Source organism: Diceros bicornis, chromosome 9 (genome assembly GCF_020826845.1).
Source record: "Diceros bicornis minor isolate mBicDic1 chromosome 9, mDicBic1.mat.cur, whole genome shotgun sequence".
Lineage (NCBI taxonomy): Eukaryota > Metazoa > Chordata > Mammalia > Perissodactyla > Rhinocerotidae > Diceros > Diceros bicornis.
Genome location: NC_080748.1, coordinates 31,266,199 through 31,285,608, shown reverse-complemented (window position 1 = coordinate 31,285,608; position 19,410 = coordinate 31,266,199). Strand labels below are relative to the sequence as shown.

The 19,410-nt window shown below is 35.4% G+C and overlaps 1 protein-coding gene across 1 annotated transcript in view; it reads left to right on the top strand.

The window, feature by feature from the left end:
* COG3 (component of oligomeric golgi complex 3) overlaps window positions 1-19,410 on the top strand; it is a 74,624-nt gene that overhangs the window by 8,640 nt on the left and 46,574 nt on the right. The window contains exons 2-13 of the mRNA XM_058548194.1: window positions 1,357-1,503; window positions 3,848-3,909; window positions 5,231-5,396; window positions 6,287-6,361; window positions 7,741-7,833; window positions 8,534-8,659; window positions 10,156-10,236; window positions 13,575-13,618; window positions 14,088-14,214; window positions 14,835-14,926; window positions 16,284-16,423; window positions 17,950-18,110. Coding sequence (XP_058404177.1) covers window positions 1,357-1,503; window positions 3,848-3,909; window positions 5,231-5,396; window positions 6,287-6,361; window positions 7,741-7,833; window positions 8,534-8,659; window positions 10,156-10,236; window positions 13,575-13,618; window positions 14,088-14,214; window positions 14,835-14,926; window positions 16,284-16,423; window positions 17,950-18,110 — 1,314 coding nt within the window. The remainder of the gene's footprint in view (window positions 1-1,356; window positions 1,504-3,847; window positions 3,910-5,230; window positions 5,397-6,286; window positions 6,362-7,740; window positions 7,834-8,533; window positions 8,660-10,155; window positions 10,237-13,574; window positions 13,619-14,087; window positions 14,215-14,834; window positions 14,927-16,283; window positions 16,424-17,949; window positions 18,111-19,410) is intronic.

Genomic DNA, 19,410 nt, shown 5'->3' with positions numbered 1-19,410 from the left:
GCCTCATGGTACAGATACTGTAATTCCTATTTTACAGAGAAGAAATTGAGGATTAGAAACATAAAGTAATTTGCCCATTGTCACACCTCGTAAGTGAGCAGGAGCAGGGTTCAAACCAGGCTGCGCTATAACGTGGTTTTCCATGCCACAGAGTATAGCCCCGTTTGAACCCAGGTACAAAACCCCTTATTTTTTTTTTTTTTTTTAAGATTTTATTTATTTATTTATTTTCCCCCCCAAAGCCCCAGTAGATAGTTGTAGGTCACAGCTGCACATCCTTCTAGTTGCTGTATGTGGGACGCGGCCTCAGCATGGCCGGGGAAGCGGTGCATCAGTGCGCGCCCGGGATCCGAACCCGGGCCGCCAGCAGCGGAGCGCACGCACTTAACCGCTAAGCCACGGGGCCGGCCGAAAACCCCCTATGTTTAAAGAGTTGTATTTCTAGGTTAGTGATGGTGCATTTTGCATTTAGCCTGTTTTTGCTTTGAAGAGAAAATACTGCCTTTAGATGAAATTTCTATATCTAGAAAAATAGGGAGGCAGTTTCCTATGGCTTGGATCAAGGTCTTTTATCGGTGGACCTTAAATGTCATGCCCTTAGGGCTGAAAACTGGAATTGAAACAAAGCAGTTAGGCCCTTTTACCTTCCCCTGCATCCACACTCCCTTTCTTTTAGGTCTAAAAATAGTTTGTCTGTATGACTATAGGTAAATTAACACCTGAACTATCTTTAGTAGTGGAGAACTTAGAAAGTACTGTAGGTCTGATGGTGTCAAAGTTAGGTCTTTTCATTGGGGCTCTTCTGAAACTGATGGGAAACTCTGAAATTCTTTCTATTCAGGTGTAATTTCAAAATTTATCAAGAAGGTATGGGTGAAGTGTGCCAGCAGTGGAAATGGTACTGGGAAGTAAGGTTTATTGGTGTTAATTCTTGAGTGTGATTTGTTTTCTGTTTGTTGGTATTAATGAGATCAGGCTTTTGCGTTAGATACTGGGGAGGGCAAGTTGTATTCAGCAGCACACAGGTTTCTTCTTTGGTGCTAGTTCACAAGAGGTTCAGGTGAGAAAATATGTGTGGATTAGCAGAGATTCACCACCAATATTAGAAAGGTAACTCAAAAACCATACTTGACTACTGGTGGGGCATGGTGTTGTGTTTATGTTTTGAAACTAGCATTTAATATAGAGAGAGTCTAGTTATAAGAGTTAGTATTATATGGCATTTATTAACCTCAATTGATTTAATAGAAAACATTTTGTTCTCTTTCAAAGCAGCTGAGATGGAATACCAATCTTGAGTTAAGTTCAGAGAATTTTCAAGTTATTAAAATATCTTTGTGCCTCTTTTTTTTCAAGCTCCCAATTGAAGACTTGTGTAGTTTAACATCCCAGTCGCTGCCCATTGCACAGTCTTTAATAGTACCTGAGTCTACGGAAGACATTCTCTCGAAGGGTTTCACTTCCTTAGAAATGGAAGAAGAAAGAATTGAAACCGCACAGCAGGTGAATGGCAGTATTGTTTCTAAGGATGTTTGATTATTTTAAGTGTCTCAAGACAGAACTAATAAGAAAGGTTTTAATTAAGAGTTGTGAACATTTGAAACTGTAGTTAACATCAAATCTTTCTAGAACATTCTTGATTTTGTGTTAGTTGTGGCTATTTCTTAAGTGTTTTAAATGACCGTGTTGCCCAATTACATTTGTGGTATCATAAAAATATGATATTCCAAGTTTGGATGTTGATAGATTATTATATTTATCAAGGTTTTAATATTTTATGCACTTTTGACTGCCCCCGGTGTATGTCAGTGTTAATGTGTCCCCCTAGCATGCATGTGCGCATGCACACAGACACACACAGACACGAACATACACCCCTCTCTGCTTGTTGCTAGGTAATTGCTTTTTTAAAAACCTAAATATTTTTGGGGGGGCCCGGTGGCTTAGTGGTTAAGTTCATGTGCTGTGCTTCACTGGCCCGGGGTTCACCGGTTTGGATCCTGGGCGTGGACCTACTCAGCGCTCAACGAGCCAGGCTGAGGCAGTGTCCCACATAGAGCAACTAGAAGGATGTACAACTATGACGTACAACTATCTCCTGGGGCTTTGGGGAGCAAAAAGGAAAAAAGGAGGAAGATTGGCAATAGATGTTAGCTCAGGGCCAATCTTCCTCAAAAAAAAAGAAAAAGAAAAAGAAAAACCTAAACATTCTCTTTAGATGAACTCTTATAGTTATTTTTCAGTAATGTAATGTGTAATCTTCTCTTGATTTTTTTTATTCCTAGTTATAAACCTAAATGTACAGTAGTTTCTTCTGTGACTTCCTCTGTCTCCTCCTTCTGTCCTGTTAAGAATCAAAGCTGAGGCATTTACCAAGTAAAACATAAAGCAAATGTGCTGAATTGCCTAGATAGTAAGTTGAGAGAGTCAGAGCTGCCAGGTGATGAAGAGCTCCAGCTCTTGAGGTCAGCTGGCCTGGATCTGAAAGTCACCTCCATCACGTACCATCTTTGTGAGCTTGGACAAATTACTTCTCTTCGTCGGTCTTTAGTTGCCTAACGTGTAAAACAATGATGATTATGTATCTATCTCATAGGATTTTTGTGAGAATTAAGTAAGATAATGCATGTAAATACAGTGTGTGGCGGGCACACAGTCAGTGTTCAGTGCGCGATAGCCAAGTACTTGGCAAGCCTAGTATCTTCAGAGTGAAGCATACCCTTGACTTTGAATCCCACTTGAGAATTACAGAAGATAATCTTGCACCCTGTCTGTGGATTTATTTGGACTATTTGAAAAAAAAAATCTTCTGGATTAAATTTGCCCCTGCATATCTCTCTAAATTAAAAAAAATCTAATATATTGAGTTGTAATTTACATACAATAAAATGTACTCATTTTAAGAGTACAGTTGATGAGTTTTGACAAGTGTATATACCTGTGTAACTATCACTATGATCAAGATATAAAACATTTCCATCACCCCAGAAAGTTCCCTCATGCTCATTTAAGGTCATTCTCCCCCATCTCTCTTTTTTTTTTTTATGAGGAAGATCAGCCCTGAGCTAATATCCATGCCAACCCTCCTCTTTTTTTGCTGAGGAAGACCGGCCCTGAGCTAACATCTATTGCCAGTCCTCCTCCTTTTTTTCCCCTCCTTTTTCTCCCCAAAGCCCCACTAGATGTATGTCATGGTTGCACATCCTTCTAGTTGCTGTATGTGGGACGCCGCCTTAGCATGGCTGGACAAGCAGTGCATTGGTGTGCGCCAGGGATCTGAACCTGGGCCGCCAGTAGCAGAGCATGCGCACTTAACTGCTAAGCCATGGGGCCGCCACCCCCCAACCTCTTTTTAATAATAGATATTTTCCATGACATTGGTGGTAGGGCCAGAATTCAAACCCAGGTTTAGCTGATGCAAAGGTCAGTGTTTTTAAACTATGCTGGTATATTATTTATGAGTTTGTATTCTCACAATTCTTGTTAGATAACATTAATATTGAGATTTACCCAAAGCCCTATGTTACCTACTCAAATTTTGACTAACTAGCAAGTAGCCATTAGCCTCTTAGGAAGAAATATTTATTTCTTACATATTGTATCTTTAACACTCTTCCTTATTTGACTCTGAAAATGGCCAATGTTTTTAATATCCTTTGCTTTGCCTAGCATGTAAATATTGACTATGCAATTAAATTATCATCTCCTGGCTTTAAACTAGTTATTAATGCCCAAGCCCAAAACAATAAGACTTATCTGCCCTTTTGACTTACTGTGTAGCATGTAGCAACTTTTCATTTTGTCTGTTTTAGTTTTGTTGATAATATAATACTGTTTATTTTTCCAGTTTTTCTCATGGTTTGCAAAGCTACAAACTCAGATGGATCAGGATGAAGAAACAAAATATAGGTATGTGACTCTTGTGTTTGTTGGCTATCCTGACTTTCAGATCACAGTCGTCGGAAGCATTTCGCAACCTGTGTCTTTAAACAAAGTTAGGTACAGAGAAAACAGCAGCAACATTTTCTTTAAGAATAGCCATAGAGAGGATTTGGGTCATTACAACTGGTATCGGAAGTTGTGTGATTAAAAATAAAAGTTAACCCATGACAGACATGTAGAATAAACAAGATATCAACTTTATCATCATCATCATCTTTAAAGAATTGAGGATTTTTTGTTACTGCAGCACAGCTTAGTCTGACTGACAAGCTATGTCTCAAATTGCCATAACATGTTCCTGTTATTTAAATCTTTATTATGTAGTTCAGAATATTAAGTTATGCTTTATACTTAGAGGGAGACAAAATATTCAAGATTTGAAATATTCTGAGTTTCTGGATTGAAAAAAGAAGAAAGTTACATCATAAATTACTGGTTAGTAGGGGCAGCGATTGGTTTTTAGATAACTCTAGAAAGGTTTGAGTTCAAGTGGGAGTTTTACAAGAACCCTAAGAGGTGTTTGTTGCCTTTCTTTGGAAGGAGAGACCCAGGAGACTTTGGGGATGGCCACCTAGACTGGGTGTAACTATGTTGTTCTGTTTGTGTGTATTGATAGCATGGGGAAAATGATGGTATACAGTTTCTAGCTGGTTTGGGGACTGTGGGTTGAGCATTTACATTCATTTAACATTTTTTAAGTGACTGTTATTGCTAGGCAGTGTGTTAGGCTCTTTGATATATGATTCCATTTAATCTTCATAGCAGATCTGTGAAGAAAGGTATCATTATTCCCATTTTACAAATGAGCAAACTGAGGCCTGGAAATATTGAGTAACTTGCCTAATGTCTTGGAGACTTGGGCAAAGCTGGGACTTGGACTCGGGTCTTCTAATTCCGAGTCCAAAATCCTTTCCATGACATCACACCATCTCTCAAAGGCAGAAGTGACGTGAAGGATCGACTTATTTGATACCGTGGGATGGCCCTGGTGTCGCCGTCTTTGAAAGATGAGCCAGTGATTTATTGCCTTACATGTGAAAAGCCAGTTTATGGCTTTAAGACTGATTCCTTTTGTTGCTCATAGTTCCAGTGATTTTCCTTCTTTAGTATTGAAACAGTTTGTGGCATAGCTTATGGTGCATTTCTGAATATAATAAACTCTTGTGAATAGGTAGGACTTTCCTCCTGAAATTTAAGCATTTTGGGAAAACTGAGACTTTGTTGTTTATTGACTATGCTTACTGGGGGAAAATATTATTGCCAATCCCCTTTTGGTTCTGTTTTCTAGACAGATGAGGGATTACTTGTCTGGGTTTCAGGAGCAGTGTGATGCTATATTGAATGATGTAAACAGTGCCCTTCAGCATCTGGAATCATTGCAGAGACAGTATCTTTTTGTGTCCAATAAGACAGGAACCCTACATGAAGCCTGTGAACAGCTCCTAAAAGAACAGGTAATTTGGAGTAGGAGAGAGGGTCAGTGATTATATTTAATATTTTATTTTTAAGAAGATGAATACGATTTAATTCTAATTTCCTTAATTTCTCCAAGTATATATTGAACACTGTGCTGTTTAAGGCCTTGTGCTAAGCATGCAAATTATTACATTGACAGCCTGCTTCTGTTCTAAATAAGCTTATGTCAATAGGGGCAAAGGCAAGCTGTCTTATGTTTTGAGCTGTTAGGGTCAGTACAGTTTCAGAGTGAAGAGGATGTATTAGTTTGCTCTGTTCACTCATTATTGACATTTTTCAAACAAGCATAGTGATTGTAGTAATGGTGGGGTTTATGAAAAGATGAACTGAGCTAGGTTGCAGTTAAACTTGTGACCTAAAGATAGAATATTTAAGTTACTATATTTATCTCAGAGTTTTCTCTATGTATATTTTGTGTGTTTTTTTAAAAGGCATTTATTATTTTATTAAAAGATCATATGTAATTTACTGTAATAATCATTGCTTATTTTAGTCTGTAATTGCAGAAATCTTTGAGCATTATTCTGAAATCTTATGTCAACATAAACTCTAGTCTAATATAAGTCTATTCACGGGCCGGCCCCGTGGCTTAGCGGTTAAGTGCGAGCGCTCCGCTGCTGGCGGCCTGGGTTCAGATCCCGGGCGCGCACCGACGCACCACTTCTCCAGCCATGCTGAGGCTGCATCCCACATACAGCAACTAGAAGGATGTGCAGCTATGACATACAACTATCTACTGGGGCTTTGGGGGAAAAAATAAATAAATAAATAAAATTATAATATAAGTCTATTCAATGTAATTTTGAGACTGGAGTATTGATTCTTATGTTCTTATAATAACTGATTTTTCTCTTTTAAAAAATGCAAGTTGGAACTTGTTGATCTGGCTGAAAACATTCAACAGAAGCTTTCCTATTTTAATGAATTGGAAACTATTAACACAGTAAGGATGGTTTTTTACTTTTTGTAAAGTTAGTGACTGTTTTATGTTTCTCTTTCTGAGTATAATCTTTAAACTTATAAAGTGGCTTGAGTTATATTTTAACTTAATAGTTTTCTTGCTGATAGATATTCCTATTTGTGGCTGATGGAGAGACCATTACTAGTTCAGATTTTTTCAAATGTGACTTAAGTAATAGTTCTTCTTAAGTTATATTATTATTAAAATCTGTTTGTTGGTTACCTCTTATAGTATTTTATGAGACCATTACTAGTTCAGATTTTTTCAAATATGACTTAAGTAATAGTTCTTCTTAAGTTATATTATTATTAAAATCTGTTTGTTGGTTACCTCTTATAGTATTTTATTTGTAAGCTGTGAAGATTATAGGAAGAAATACTAAATTTTAAATCTTGCTGTGTTGTGCTACTAGAAAAGTATCAAAATATTTTTTAAACTAATCTCATGTTTAGTTTGAGGAAAAGTTCGAACTTCACAATGCATATTTATATCCCAAAGTAATATTCTCAATAAAGACTGCTCATAAATTAAACATAATAACTACACATAAATTGTGTTATTATAATTATTTATTATATAAATAATAATTATTAAGGTTTACCAAAGAGATAGAAGTAAAACTCTAGTAGCCAGTTAATAATGGAACGCAATGGAAAATAGTTTATTGCTAAGCTATTTGTATATCAAGATAAATAATTGGCTGGTTTTACTTATTTTTATATATATTACTTATATTTATATTTTTATATACTTATATATATTAAAGATTATATATTATATACTTTAATATATTTTAATATATAATTTTATGTTAATTATATTTATATTATATATTACTTATATTTATACTTATTAATATTATTACTTATGTATATTTACTTCTATGTATGTTTACTTATCTTATACTTATATGTATTATATTTTACTTTCATAGTATTCTTTAACCTTGAGAAAATCACCAGTGTTTAAAAGTGGAAAATTTATGTACGTTGTAAAGTACTAGAAAATGGGAAGTGTAGGTACTTGATGTCTTATTTTAATGCAGCATTGTACAACAGAAGAGTAATCTAAAGTATTTGGTAATTCATGAAGAGCCCCCATTAAAGCTCATTAGAATAAATAATAAACTGAATGAATAAAGGAATAAACTGAATTAAATCAGTATTCTTTTTTATTAGTCCTTCCTTTATTCTTACACATGGGCTGTATTTGAGGATATTTTTGTCACTCGTAAAATGCTAAGACAGTAGTATAACTGTGTTATGTCCTAAAGGGAAATATGCTAATTCTAATACATAATTTTCAACTTTTACCTATATGTTTTTTTGTGAATTAAGATTGATTTTTTTTTCCCCTTAAAGAAATTGAATTCTCCTACGTTGTCTGTGAATAGTGAAGGCTTTATACCTATGCTGGCCAAGTTAGATGACTGTATAACATATATCTCATCTCACGTAAGTCATGCTATTTCTGTATATTTGTAAGAAATCTTAACATCCCTATTATATCACTTCTTATGCTATAAAGTAATTATTTCTTCTGAAGGGAAAAATATATCTGTAAGATACTTGAAGAAAAACTATAGTCAATTCTTAGTCATTGTCATTAGTGATGTAAAAAGTACTTTCTGCTGCTGAGGCAACTCTTGGAGTAGAAAGAGGTCTTGGCTGACACAGCTTTATTCCATCTAAAAGGTTGAGTGATTTTTAGGCTGTTGTGCTAGATACTTCCTGTTGTGCTAGATACTTCTTTGGAAACAGAAAGTGTTACTTGGGGTGAAATAAAGGGCCAAGCCCTTTGATTTAATTACCTGTTCTTTCTATCCCCCAAGGACTTATAGCTGATTTATTTCCTCCAACTTGTATCCTTTTCATAGTTGGGCCTGACATATTAGCTTGAAGTCCATGGGGCACTGAAAATATATTTTGCTAAAAACTGTAAATATTTATTGAGCCCCTACTTTGTGCTAGGCACAGGGGATTTGGCTGTAACTAAGGCAGCCACAGTACTCATCTTCATTGGGCTGACGATCTACATAAGACCTTCGTCTGAACTTTATATATAGCTTTACATAAAGGACGTGTTGGTTTTCATTAAAAGTTTACTTTGTCAATGTTTGTTTCCTCCTTGTAAGTCTTTCCCTTTCCTTTACAGCCCAATTTTAAAGATTATCCTGTATATTTACTGAAGTTCAAGCAATGTCTTTCTAAAGCTTTGCATCTCATGAAGACGTACACTGTGAATACACTACAGAACCTCACAAGTCAGTTATTAAAAAGGGTGAGTTAACTGGTGAGGTGGTTTTTTTTTTTTTTTGGATTCATTTATCTTCCATAATCTTAATCTGAGATTAGTACTTAGCAATTCCAAAAAGTTTTTTACCTTTGTTAAATAAGAATATGCATTGCAGTTTTATTTATAATAGGAAAAAAATGGCCATATTATATCTATCCATCAGAGTCTTATTTTCAAAGAATATATAATAGTATGAGAAGTATCTAGTAATATATGATAAACAATAAAGTAAGTTTCAAACTATTTATCACTTAAAACATTTTCTTTTCTTGTCTTTTTCATGAAAATGTTGGAAGGAAATAAACCAAAATAATAAAAGTTCTGTCTGAGTGGTGGGATTACATATGATGGATAATTTGAAATTTTTCTTTACATGTGATGGATAATTTAATTTTCTGTATTTAGTAAATGTGTTTTTATTGAGTGCCTCCTTGATGCTTGGCGTTGTACTCGGAACTGTACAATATCGAAAGGAGCTAACAAGGTCCCTGCTCTGATGGAGCTTATATTCAGGAGAAATAATCAGTGAAGAGGGAAACAAACAAATTAATCAATTGCAGATTGTAGTAGATGTGAGGTAGAAAATTAGCAGAGTGTAGGTTAGAAAATAAGAGTGGAGTTAGCTAGGATGGTCATTGAACACATTTCTTTTCTAAGAAAATAAAACCATAAAGATGATGCATTTTGTTTTTCAAGCTTACTTTCTAAAGAACATGGAATATCTTCTTGAGCTTTCAGTTCCAAGCCACTGATTTTTGGGTTGCATTTTACCATTCACATTGCTCTTAGCTGACATAACAGCCAGACTATATGTATAATTTTTCTATTTTGGAATTTTTTTGCTTAGGAAGATTTGCCCTGAGGCAACATCTGTTGCCAGTCTTCCTCTTTTTTTTTTTGTATGTGAGCCGCCACCACACCATGGCCGCTAACAGATGAGTGGTGTAAGTTTGCGCCTGGGAACTGAACCTTGGCCACCGAAGTGGAGCATGCTGAACTCAACCACTAGGCCACCAGGGCTGGCCCCTATTTTGCAAAATTTTTAATAAGTTTAGGAAACTAATACCTTATAAATACTAATACCTACTATGTGCTAGTGCTTTTACTATTGAGCTGCATAAAACCTTTATGAGTATATGTTATCACCGTTTAATGGATGCATTGAATCTCAGGTTAAGTAATTTGGCCAATGTCCTAGTCTCAGTAAGTGACCAAGTAAGAATCTAAATTCAAGTCTCTTTGCCACCAAAATTCGTGTAACATAAGGTAAATTTTAATTATAAAGAGGAGAGAGATGACAGTTCCACATAATTGTTTCTCATTTGTAGCAATAATAATGTTTAATCTCTCTTAGAGATTTTTCTCTCTAAGCTTTTGGTTGGCCAAGCAGTAGCCATTTGAAATGGTTTGTGTCACATTTTCCGAATAATTATTTCTTTGCTAATTATCTTCCTTCTCTATCCTCCCTCATGTTTCTTTAGGATCCTTCATCTGTACCTAATGCAGACAATGCCTTCACACTATTTTACGTGAAATTTCGAGCTGCTGCCCCCAAAGTCAGAGTAAGTCTATTGACATGAAATTTATTTAGCCAGCCTTTTTGAAGTACTACTGTATGTTAGGCCCTTTGCTAATATACCAGGAAGATGAACATGAATGAAGGTAGGCATTGTCCTTCCACGTTACAGCAGTGTATCTTTGAGGTGCCTTAAAACCACAGGGCAGGAAACACCTAGCTCTTCCTGTGATGCTCAGGGAAGGTTTCTAGATGAAGGTGATATTTGAGCTTAGGAAGCTCAGATCTATAGTGGACTTAAGGGGATAGATAAAGATATTTATGTATTTATAGGGAAGGTTGTAGAGACATAAATAAGACATGGATTTTGGGAGAACTTCATGTACCTTGTTCTGACCGGAACACGGGGCATTAGTAGGATGTGACGGTAAAAAAGACAAGAAAGATGGCAAAGACTATCTTACAAATAGTGTTACATGTCATGCTAATTCAGGAAAAGTGGAGAACCAGTGAAGTATTTTATTTTTTTATTTTTTTATAATTTTATTTATTTATTTTTCCCCCAAAGCCCCAGTAGATAGTTGTATGTCATAGCTGCACATCCTTCTAGTTGCTGTATGTGGGACGCGGCCTCAGCATGGCGGGAGAAGCGGTGCGTCGGTGCGCGCCCGGGATCCGAACCCGGGCCGCCAGCAGCGGAGCGCGCGCACTTAACCGCTAAGCCACAGGGCCGGCCCCAGTGAAGTATTTTAAATAGCAGAGTTATTTGGTCAGATTTGCCGTTTCATAAGATTAAGGATGCAGAATAAAGAATGGATTATAGTGAAGAGAGATTTGAGACCGGGAAGCCTGATTAACAAGGAAGATTTCACAGTAATCCAGGTGAGAAGTAGGAGTTGAATTAAGATGTTGGTAGTATATTCCATGAGGTTGGGAACATGTGCCTTATTTACTCTCCTTAGCACAATGTCTGGAGCATAAAGGAATGCACACAGTATTTATGTTGATTGAGTGATTAGAAATGGAGGGTGCAGAGAGTAGGTGTCATATATTTAATACCATATCTGAGGTACAATTGACTGGAGCTGGTACATGTATCTTTTTTCTACTCATTGTGAAGTTACTAGAGAGAGTAGTCTACTTTTGCTGACTCTGACCTCGCTCCCTTCCTTGTTTCTCTCTTGAAAGTCAGTTGTAAGGAGTTTTTTGAAATAAGAGAAACTTGGTCTTGTTTATAGAAGATATAAGAAAAGAGTGGTTCGTTGATGGTATGAGGTTTAGATTGTGCCTGATTGGTTGCTTTTGCTTATTAGTCAAATGCCAATGATAAAAATTTGATTAGAAAAGAAATGGTATAGATAAGAGGGCTGAGTGTGGTGGGTGAATATAAAATAGTTGTATAATTATCAGTGGCTTTCCTATGTGCCATTTAACAATGGTAACCAATTAGTATATGTGATGGGGTCCGATTTATATTAGTGACAGAAAGCATAAAATATTTACCTAGACATAACCTTATTGGAAATACAAGGATGAAGAAAATGACAAAACTAGACAGAAGATCATAAAAAATTGAATAAATGGTAAGTATATCTTGTTCCCAGTTTTGGAGACAATTTTTAAAATGTTAGCTCCTCCTAGTGTAATTTATTAGTTAAATGTAATTCTAGCAAAAATTCCAATGGAATTTCTTTTTGGATGATCCTAAAATTCATCTGATATAGTAAATAAGCAAGACTAAACAAGAACATTTTGAAAAATATGGTGATATTGATTCAAGAATTCACTGACAGATCATTGAAATGAAAAATTCTAGGACTTAGTGTATGAAGAAACATCAAGTCAAAGAGGAAAGGTTGAAATTTTCTGCATAGTATTGGAAAGTATTTGGGGAAAAATGTAAGCTCTTATAACATTTGTACCAAAATACATTCTAAGTGAACTAAAGAGTTAAATGCAAAAATGATAAGCAGGGCCGGCCCGGTGGTGTAGCAGTTAAGTTCGGGTGCTTGCTTTGGTGGCCTGGGGATCACAGGTTCAGATCCCGGGCATGGACGGACGTACCGCTTGTCAAACCATGCTGTGGCGGCATCCCATATAAACTAGAGGAAGATGGGCACAGATGTCAGCCCAGGGCCAATCTTCCTCAGCACAAAGAGGAGGATTGGCAACGGATGTTAGCTCAGGGCTAATCTTCCTCACAAAAAAAAAAAAAGGAAAAAAATGATAAGCAGACCAAAAAAAAAGAAAAACCTAGAAGAAATTATTGGAAAAAAATTACAGAGTAAAAGATTAAGGATGTAAAAATTAAGTTTTCTGAATTTTAAACAGCAAAAGAAAAGACAGAAACTGGAGAGAATGTTTGTAACAGATAAGTAAGAAGGTTACTCTCTTTAGTATATTAAGAATGCATACAAATCAGTAAGAAAGATGAATATCTAATATAAAAATGACCAGATTACTTATAGAAAATAGAAATTTAATGGTTAATAACCATTAAATATGAGCTCATTTTTAGCTTTAATAGAGAATACATTCAGTTTAAGGTTAGTTGGCATTTTTTTGTCTGTTAGAAATTAGCAGATTAAGGTGTAAATAGTGCTTTTGAGGATTTGGTGAGATGGGCAGTACTGCTAATAATGATTCCTTTCTGAAAAACATATTAGGAGAATGACTTAGAAGCCTCTAAAAATATTTCTCTCTTTTGACCCAGTGTTGGGGTCCTCAACTGTGAAGTAGGTACTATCATTATACCAGCTTTGTGTGGTAGGAAGTGGAATCTCAGAGAAGTGAACCAGCTCTCCTGGACTCAGGCAGCTACTGAGGAGCTGGCACTCAAACCCTCTGGTTTCAGTCCAGGCCCTTTTAGCCACTGGGCTGTTATTCTTAGAAACAACCTAGATGTCTAACAGGAGAAGAATGGTTGACTTATGGTACATCTACCCAAGGGGATGTTATGTAGCCATTTAAAGTCATGTTTTAAATAGTATTTATAATGATAATTCATTGAGTACTAGGTGCCAGGCACTATGCTAAGGCTTTCTATTTACATTTTCATTTGATATTGAAAATTATTTAATAATATGAAAATGTTTTGAAATGTTAATTTTTCAAAGGCAGATTATAAAGCTGAGTATATAGTATAATTCCAGTTTTGTTTAAAAAGAAAAATATAGTAACTGTAGTGTGTGCGTATAAAAAACTGAAAGAGTATTCTAAAATGTTAAGTGATTATTTTGTGGTATTATAGGTGATTTTTATGTTTAAACTTTTTTGTGTTTATAGATTCTCTAACATGAACATGTATCACTATTATAATCAGAAAATAATTAAAAGTATAACTAAAACAGATGGCTTTTTAATATATTTTTCTTTATTCTACAGACTCTTATTGAACAAATAGAACAACGATCGGAAAAAATACCTGAGTGAGTACCCAGAAGTTCTTCAATTTGCAAATTGCCTTCCCCTTGAAGTGCTATTTTTCCAAATCTAGTATGTCCCTGATATTTTCTGAGCAATTACCTTGCATCTGGTGCACGCTGTTTCTTGTAGCACACAACTTATTTGGGGGAGCAAGGTCAGAGACCTGATATAGCGAGTTTGCAAGGCATCTCTTTTTCCCAAAGCAGGATTTTCTTCTCATTTGGGTAGATGTAAAGTCTCTACTCTTGGAAGATTAATCTTTCTTTAAAATATAAAAGTGAAGGCACCCAGTTCATTATGATTTGGTTTTTCTTTATATACATAAGTATTTCTAATATTTGATGTGGGCAAATGAGAGGTAACCAATATAGCATTACAGGTTTGGCAACTTATTCTGGGATTTAAGATCAGGTTTAGTTTACATGTCTGAAATCAAAAATTTTTACTCCAGCCTCATTTGCTTTTCCTCAGATACCAACAACTGCTAAATGACATCCACCAGTGTTACCTTGATCAACGGGAGCTCCTTTTGGGCCCTAGTATTACTTGTACTGTAACAGAGTTAACCAGCCAGAATAACAGAGATCATTGTGCCTTGGTAAGTTTCTGCTTGTTTTTATTTAATGTTAAACTTTCCTCTGAGCTGTGTTGATACCCAAAAGCTATACTTGGGTAAATAAATTTTGGTTCCCATATCAACAAACTTAAAGAATTTTCCTTTCACTTATGACAAATCTAGTTTAGTAGTTAGCATTCAACTTGGTAAAATATTCTCATTTTGATCTATTTTTTGAGGGTGAAGATTCACAAATAAGTATCATTCCTTGAAAGATGAAGTTTCAAAGTTTGTGGATTTATATTCACAATGTAATCTTAGTTTTTGCTGCAGAAGTGCTTTTTTGTTTAGTGTGATTTTAATTCATACTATAGAAAAATACGTAAAGATTCATTTTTTAAATATCCCCCTGTCAACTAGAAAAGTAATTTATTTTCATTGTCAAAAGTTTAGAAAGTAATGCATACAAGAGAAAATAAAAATCACCCACATTCATATTATGCAGTAAATCATTGGACACCAGCCATTTTCTGTTCTTCACATAAGTTGTTTTGTGAATAAAATGCATAATCTCTGTGCAAATAAAGTATTTGCTCTATTTCATAAATGCTGGAATTGTTGCGTGTCTTTAACTGTAGGCGGTGTGTGTTTGTTTCCTGCAGATTCGCAGTGGCTGTGCCTTTATGGTCCATGTATGCCAGGATGAGCACCAACTTTACAATGAATTTTTCACAAAACCAACACCAAAATTAGAGTAGGTGATACACGGAATCTAAATCTTGTTTTTAAGATTTAATTTGCTAATGACCATAATGGCTTATTATATTATACGAGTATTCTAAAATTAACTGCAGAGTGTTTTAACTTTTGTGGGTGTGTGAATAGAATATTGTTGGGTGGGACAGTGGTTATTTATCTTAAAACAAATATGCACTTTAAAGGCCAGCGTGCTTTCATGTTCATATTTAAAGGCCAACAAACAACATATTGTTTATAATGTAATTATGGAGACAATCTGATATAATAGTAAGAATCCTGTAACTTAGTCTTAGGATCTGTATCCCTATATCTGCATTAAGTATAATAATTCCTTCTAGTTAAAAAATTCTGTGATTCTAACTAATGAAAGACACTTAAAAATGCAGACACTGTTTAATATCCTTTTCCTTATTTTTCTCCAAGTGTCTTTAGATCCTCTCTTAGTCAGTTTTGGTTTCTTCATATTGGTGATTTTGACTCTTACGAAGATTCCAAGATTATGACCCTTGCAATGGAAAGGAGACAAATTTATCTTATGGTTTTGATTGGGTTGATCACTTTTGATGAAATAGTATATATAGATGAGTACTGTTGACAATATGAAGAATATGGACAACCTAAATTTTTCTTTTCAAATGTTGAAAATGGTCAAAATACTTGTATGTCCAAAGTTCTTTGCAGTTTATTTATCTAAATCTGTAAGTATTCAAGAATTTTGAATCTGTCTTTCCTGGGGAAAATGTTACCATTTGATTCACAGTGATGTAGAATATAAAAGGATAATTAAGTCTACTGAAATTTTTTTATTGATTTTGAAAGGACGTATACAAAATTATTGCTGAAATAAGTAAAAGTTGTAATAAATTGACATTCGTCTGGGGGCAGCTGATTTTTTTTTTTTTTTAATAATTTTATTATTTATTTTTTTCCCACCAAAGCCGCAGTAGATAGCTGTATGTCACAGCTGCACATCCCTCTAGCCTCTGCATGTGGGACGCGGCCTCAGCATGGCTGGAGAAGCGGTGCGTCGGCGCACGCCCGGGATCCGAACCCGAGCCCCCAGCAGCGTAGCGCATGCACTTAACTGCTAAACCACGGGGCCGGCCCCAGGGGGCAGCTGATTTGAATTGACCTCTGAGGATCACTTATTGATTCTGAGCTTTTAAAGCCAAAACAGTTTACAGAATTCCTTTCAGCCTTTCATTCCTCATTATATAATATTTGCATATAACTATTTTCCAGTAGATTTTTATTACTTTTATTGGCTGGAAGAAATCAATGATGCCTTTTAAACTGTTAGAAAATCCTGAAAAGATTACTACTAACAACTATGTTTTATTCCTTCATTTTAGTGAACTTTTGGAGAAACTGTGTGTGTCTTTGTATGATGTCTTCAGGCCGTTGATCATTCATGTTATTCACTTAGAGACTCTATCAGAACTTTGTGGGATTCTTAAAAATGAGGTGCTTGAAGATCATGTACAGAACAATGGTAAATGATGAGTAGAAGTGATCACTTTAAAGATCTTTTAAATTGTGTCTGTGGCTCAGTGAATTTGAAAAAGATTAGCTCCTTCTGCCCCCAACCTGTTCACCTGTATAAATTTAATATCTTTGAAGCCTGGGTTGATACTTTGTCTCTTTCTGAATCAAGATGCACCTTATTCTGTGACTAAGGTACAAATTAAATGGGGAAAGAATTTTAAAATCTAGGCAAAATTAGTAATAAAATAATTACAGTTACTTTTGTTTCTTGCATCTGAAATCCAGAGAGAACTGACCATCAGTTTTAGGTTAGGCATTTCTAGTATACTGTTACAAGAATACATAAAGTAATTGACTATATTGTGTACTCTTGATTAAAAAACAGGAATTATTTTAGCGTACATGCATAGTAATGATTCCTCTTTTTTGAAATTACAAATGAAGAAAAGCAGTTCTCTGAAACAGCTCTACTTTATCCATCTGATATATTCAATATTTGATTTGATTGTCATAGAAACATGATTTTCTTAATGATACTTAGCTTTAAAAAGTACCCTTCATTTATTTATTTTTTTTCCCCCAAAGCCCCAGTAGATAGTTGTATGTCATAGCTGCACATCCTTCTAGTTGCTGTATGTGGGACGTGGCCTCAGCGTGGCTGGAGAAGCGGTGCATCGGTGCGCACCCGGGATCCAAACCCTGGGCCGCCAGCAGCGGAGCGTGCTCACTTAACCGCTAAGCCCCGGGGCCAGCCCTAAAAAATACCCTTCAAGTAATCATTTTACTGATGAAAATTATTGTCCTCCCTTTAGCTTTCTTTAGGAGACACTATAGGTTTGTTATTCCTCCAGAGTTTCTTCTGCATTTAGTTCCTTCTAAGATGTACATTTTCTTTCTTCTGAATTAAAGATGATTTTTTAAATTAATGTGAGTATTTATCTGATTGTGTAGTGTCTCCAACTCCCCAGCCCTTGGAAAGCTGTTACTGAATGACTGGTGTGTCTTAACATTGATACATCTTAGAAATGAAGAAATTCTGTATAAACTCATATCTCATTTTATTTTTTTACTTTTTTCACAAAAACATCATTTAATATCTGTGGGACTCAATTTATTTGTAAAATAGGGATGATAACTCAATTAATAAGCTGCCTTAGCTATCTCTCAGGAGTGATCTGAAGCTATATAAGATAACTTTTTAAAAGCACAAAGAAATTTAAAATTCAGATTTTATTATTCATATTAATAATACAGATAGTTTCACAGAGTCCCAGGAAGAAGGTGTAAGGGCTAATTTATTTCCCAATTTTAAATTTGAGGAAATTGAAAGACATTTATTAATTTTTTTAAGGTCATTGAGTCATACTGAAATAGAATATAACCAAGTCCCTGAAGCTTGGGGTATGAACAAGTTCATAGTATGAACAAGTGGTTCATACTATTATTACTAGGCAATTTAGTAATATTTTTGTTTGTTTAAAGAAAGTATTTTTTCCAAACTTAAGAGAATGGATGATTTCACTTTTTTATCAGCTGAACAACTGGGGGCCTTTGCAGCTGGAGTAAAGCAGATGTTAGAAGATGTACAAGAGCGGCTGGTCTACCGAACCCACATCTACATTCAGACAGACATCACAGGCTACAAACCAGCTCCTGGAGATCTGGCCTATCCTGATAAGTTAGTAATGATGGAGGTAAGTCTCCTTACTTGATCCCTTCCCCTCCCCACACAGCTTTTGGATGTTTTTTTTTTTTTTTTTTTTTTAAAGATTTGTTTATTTATTTTCCCCTCAAAGCCCCAGTAGATAGTTGTATGTCATAGCTGCACATTCTTCTAGTTGCTGTATGTGGGACGCAGCCTCAGCATGGCCGGAGAAGCGGTGCGTCGGTGCGCGCCCGGGATCCGAACCCCGGGCCGCCAGCAGCGGAGCGCACGCACTTAACCGCTAAGCCACGGGGCCGGCCCTTGGATGTTTTATACTAGTGAAAAGACAATTTTTCTTTTTAATTCTCACTCAAGATGTAAAAGCAAGATAAACTTGCCATAAAATCATAGGAAGTAAAATTGAACAGAAATAATTTGTTAGATTGTCTTTCCTTCAAGTTGTATTTTATAAACATTCTTTCAGTTCTTTTCCCTTTTCCAGGAAATACACATTCTCAATTTTTAAATTGAATTAGTGCTTCCTGTGATTTTTCCGTTTTTTCACAAGTGGCATGGAAGAGGGTTGATAATGTAGAAGCCGCCATAGTTGATGGTCGTGTAACCATGTGTCATGCTGTCACATAAAAACCCTGGAGGCCATCTCCTGAAAATTATACAGTACTGATGTCCAATTTGTGGATTGAAGACTTAGGTTTATCTCATTGATCTTTCAGTTACATACTTAACTTCATGTTCTTTCAGTGCTGGACAGAGTTTAAATAATGCCTAGGATATTAGTGTGAAAACAGAATTAGAACCTAGAAGTTTTTTAATGGAAGATTCAAATATAAGCAAAAGTAGAGAGAATTAACAGTGAACTCTTACATGCCATCACCCCACCTTCCACATGGCCAGTTTCTTTCCGTGTTGGAATAACCATTAGTTATTTTGGAGCAAATTCCAAACGTCATTTTATCAGTAAATACTTCAGTAGGTAACTTTAAAAGGTATGGGCGCTTTTTTTTTGCAGTAAAGTTTTTTTTTTCAGTCAATTATTGAGAAATAATTGACATACATCACTGTATATAAGTTTAAGGTGTACAGCATGATGGTTTGATTTACATGTATTGTGAAACAATTACCGCAGTAGGTTTAGTTAACATCCATCATCTGTTATAGCTGCAATAAAAAGAAAAGAAAAAAAATTTCTCCTTGTGATGAGAACTCTTCTACTCTCTTAACAGTTTTCCTGTATATCATATAGCAGTGTTAACCATAGTCATCATGTTGTACATTACATCCTTAGTACTTATTTATCTTATAACTGGAAGTTTGTACCTTTTGACCAC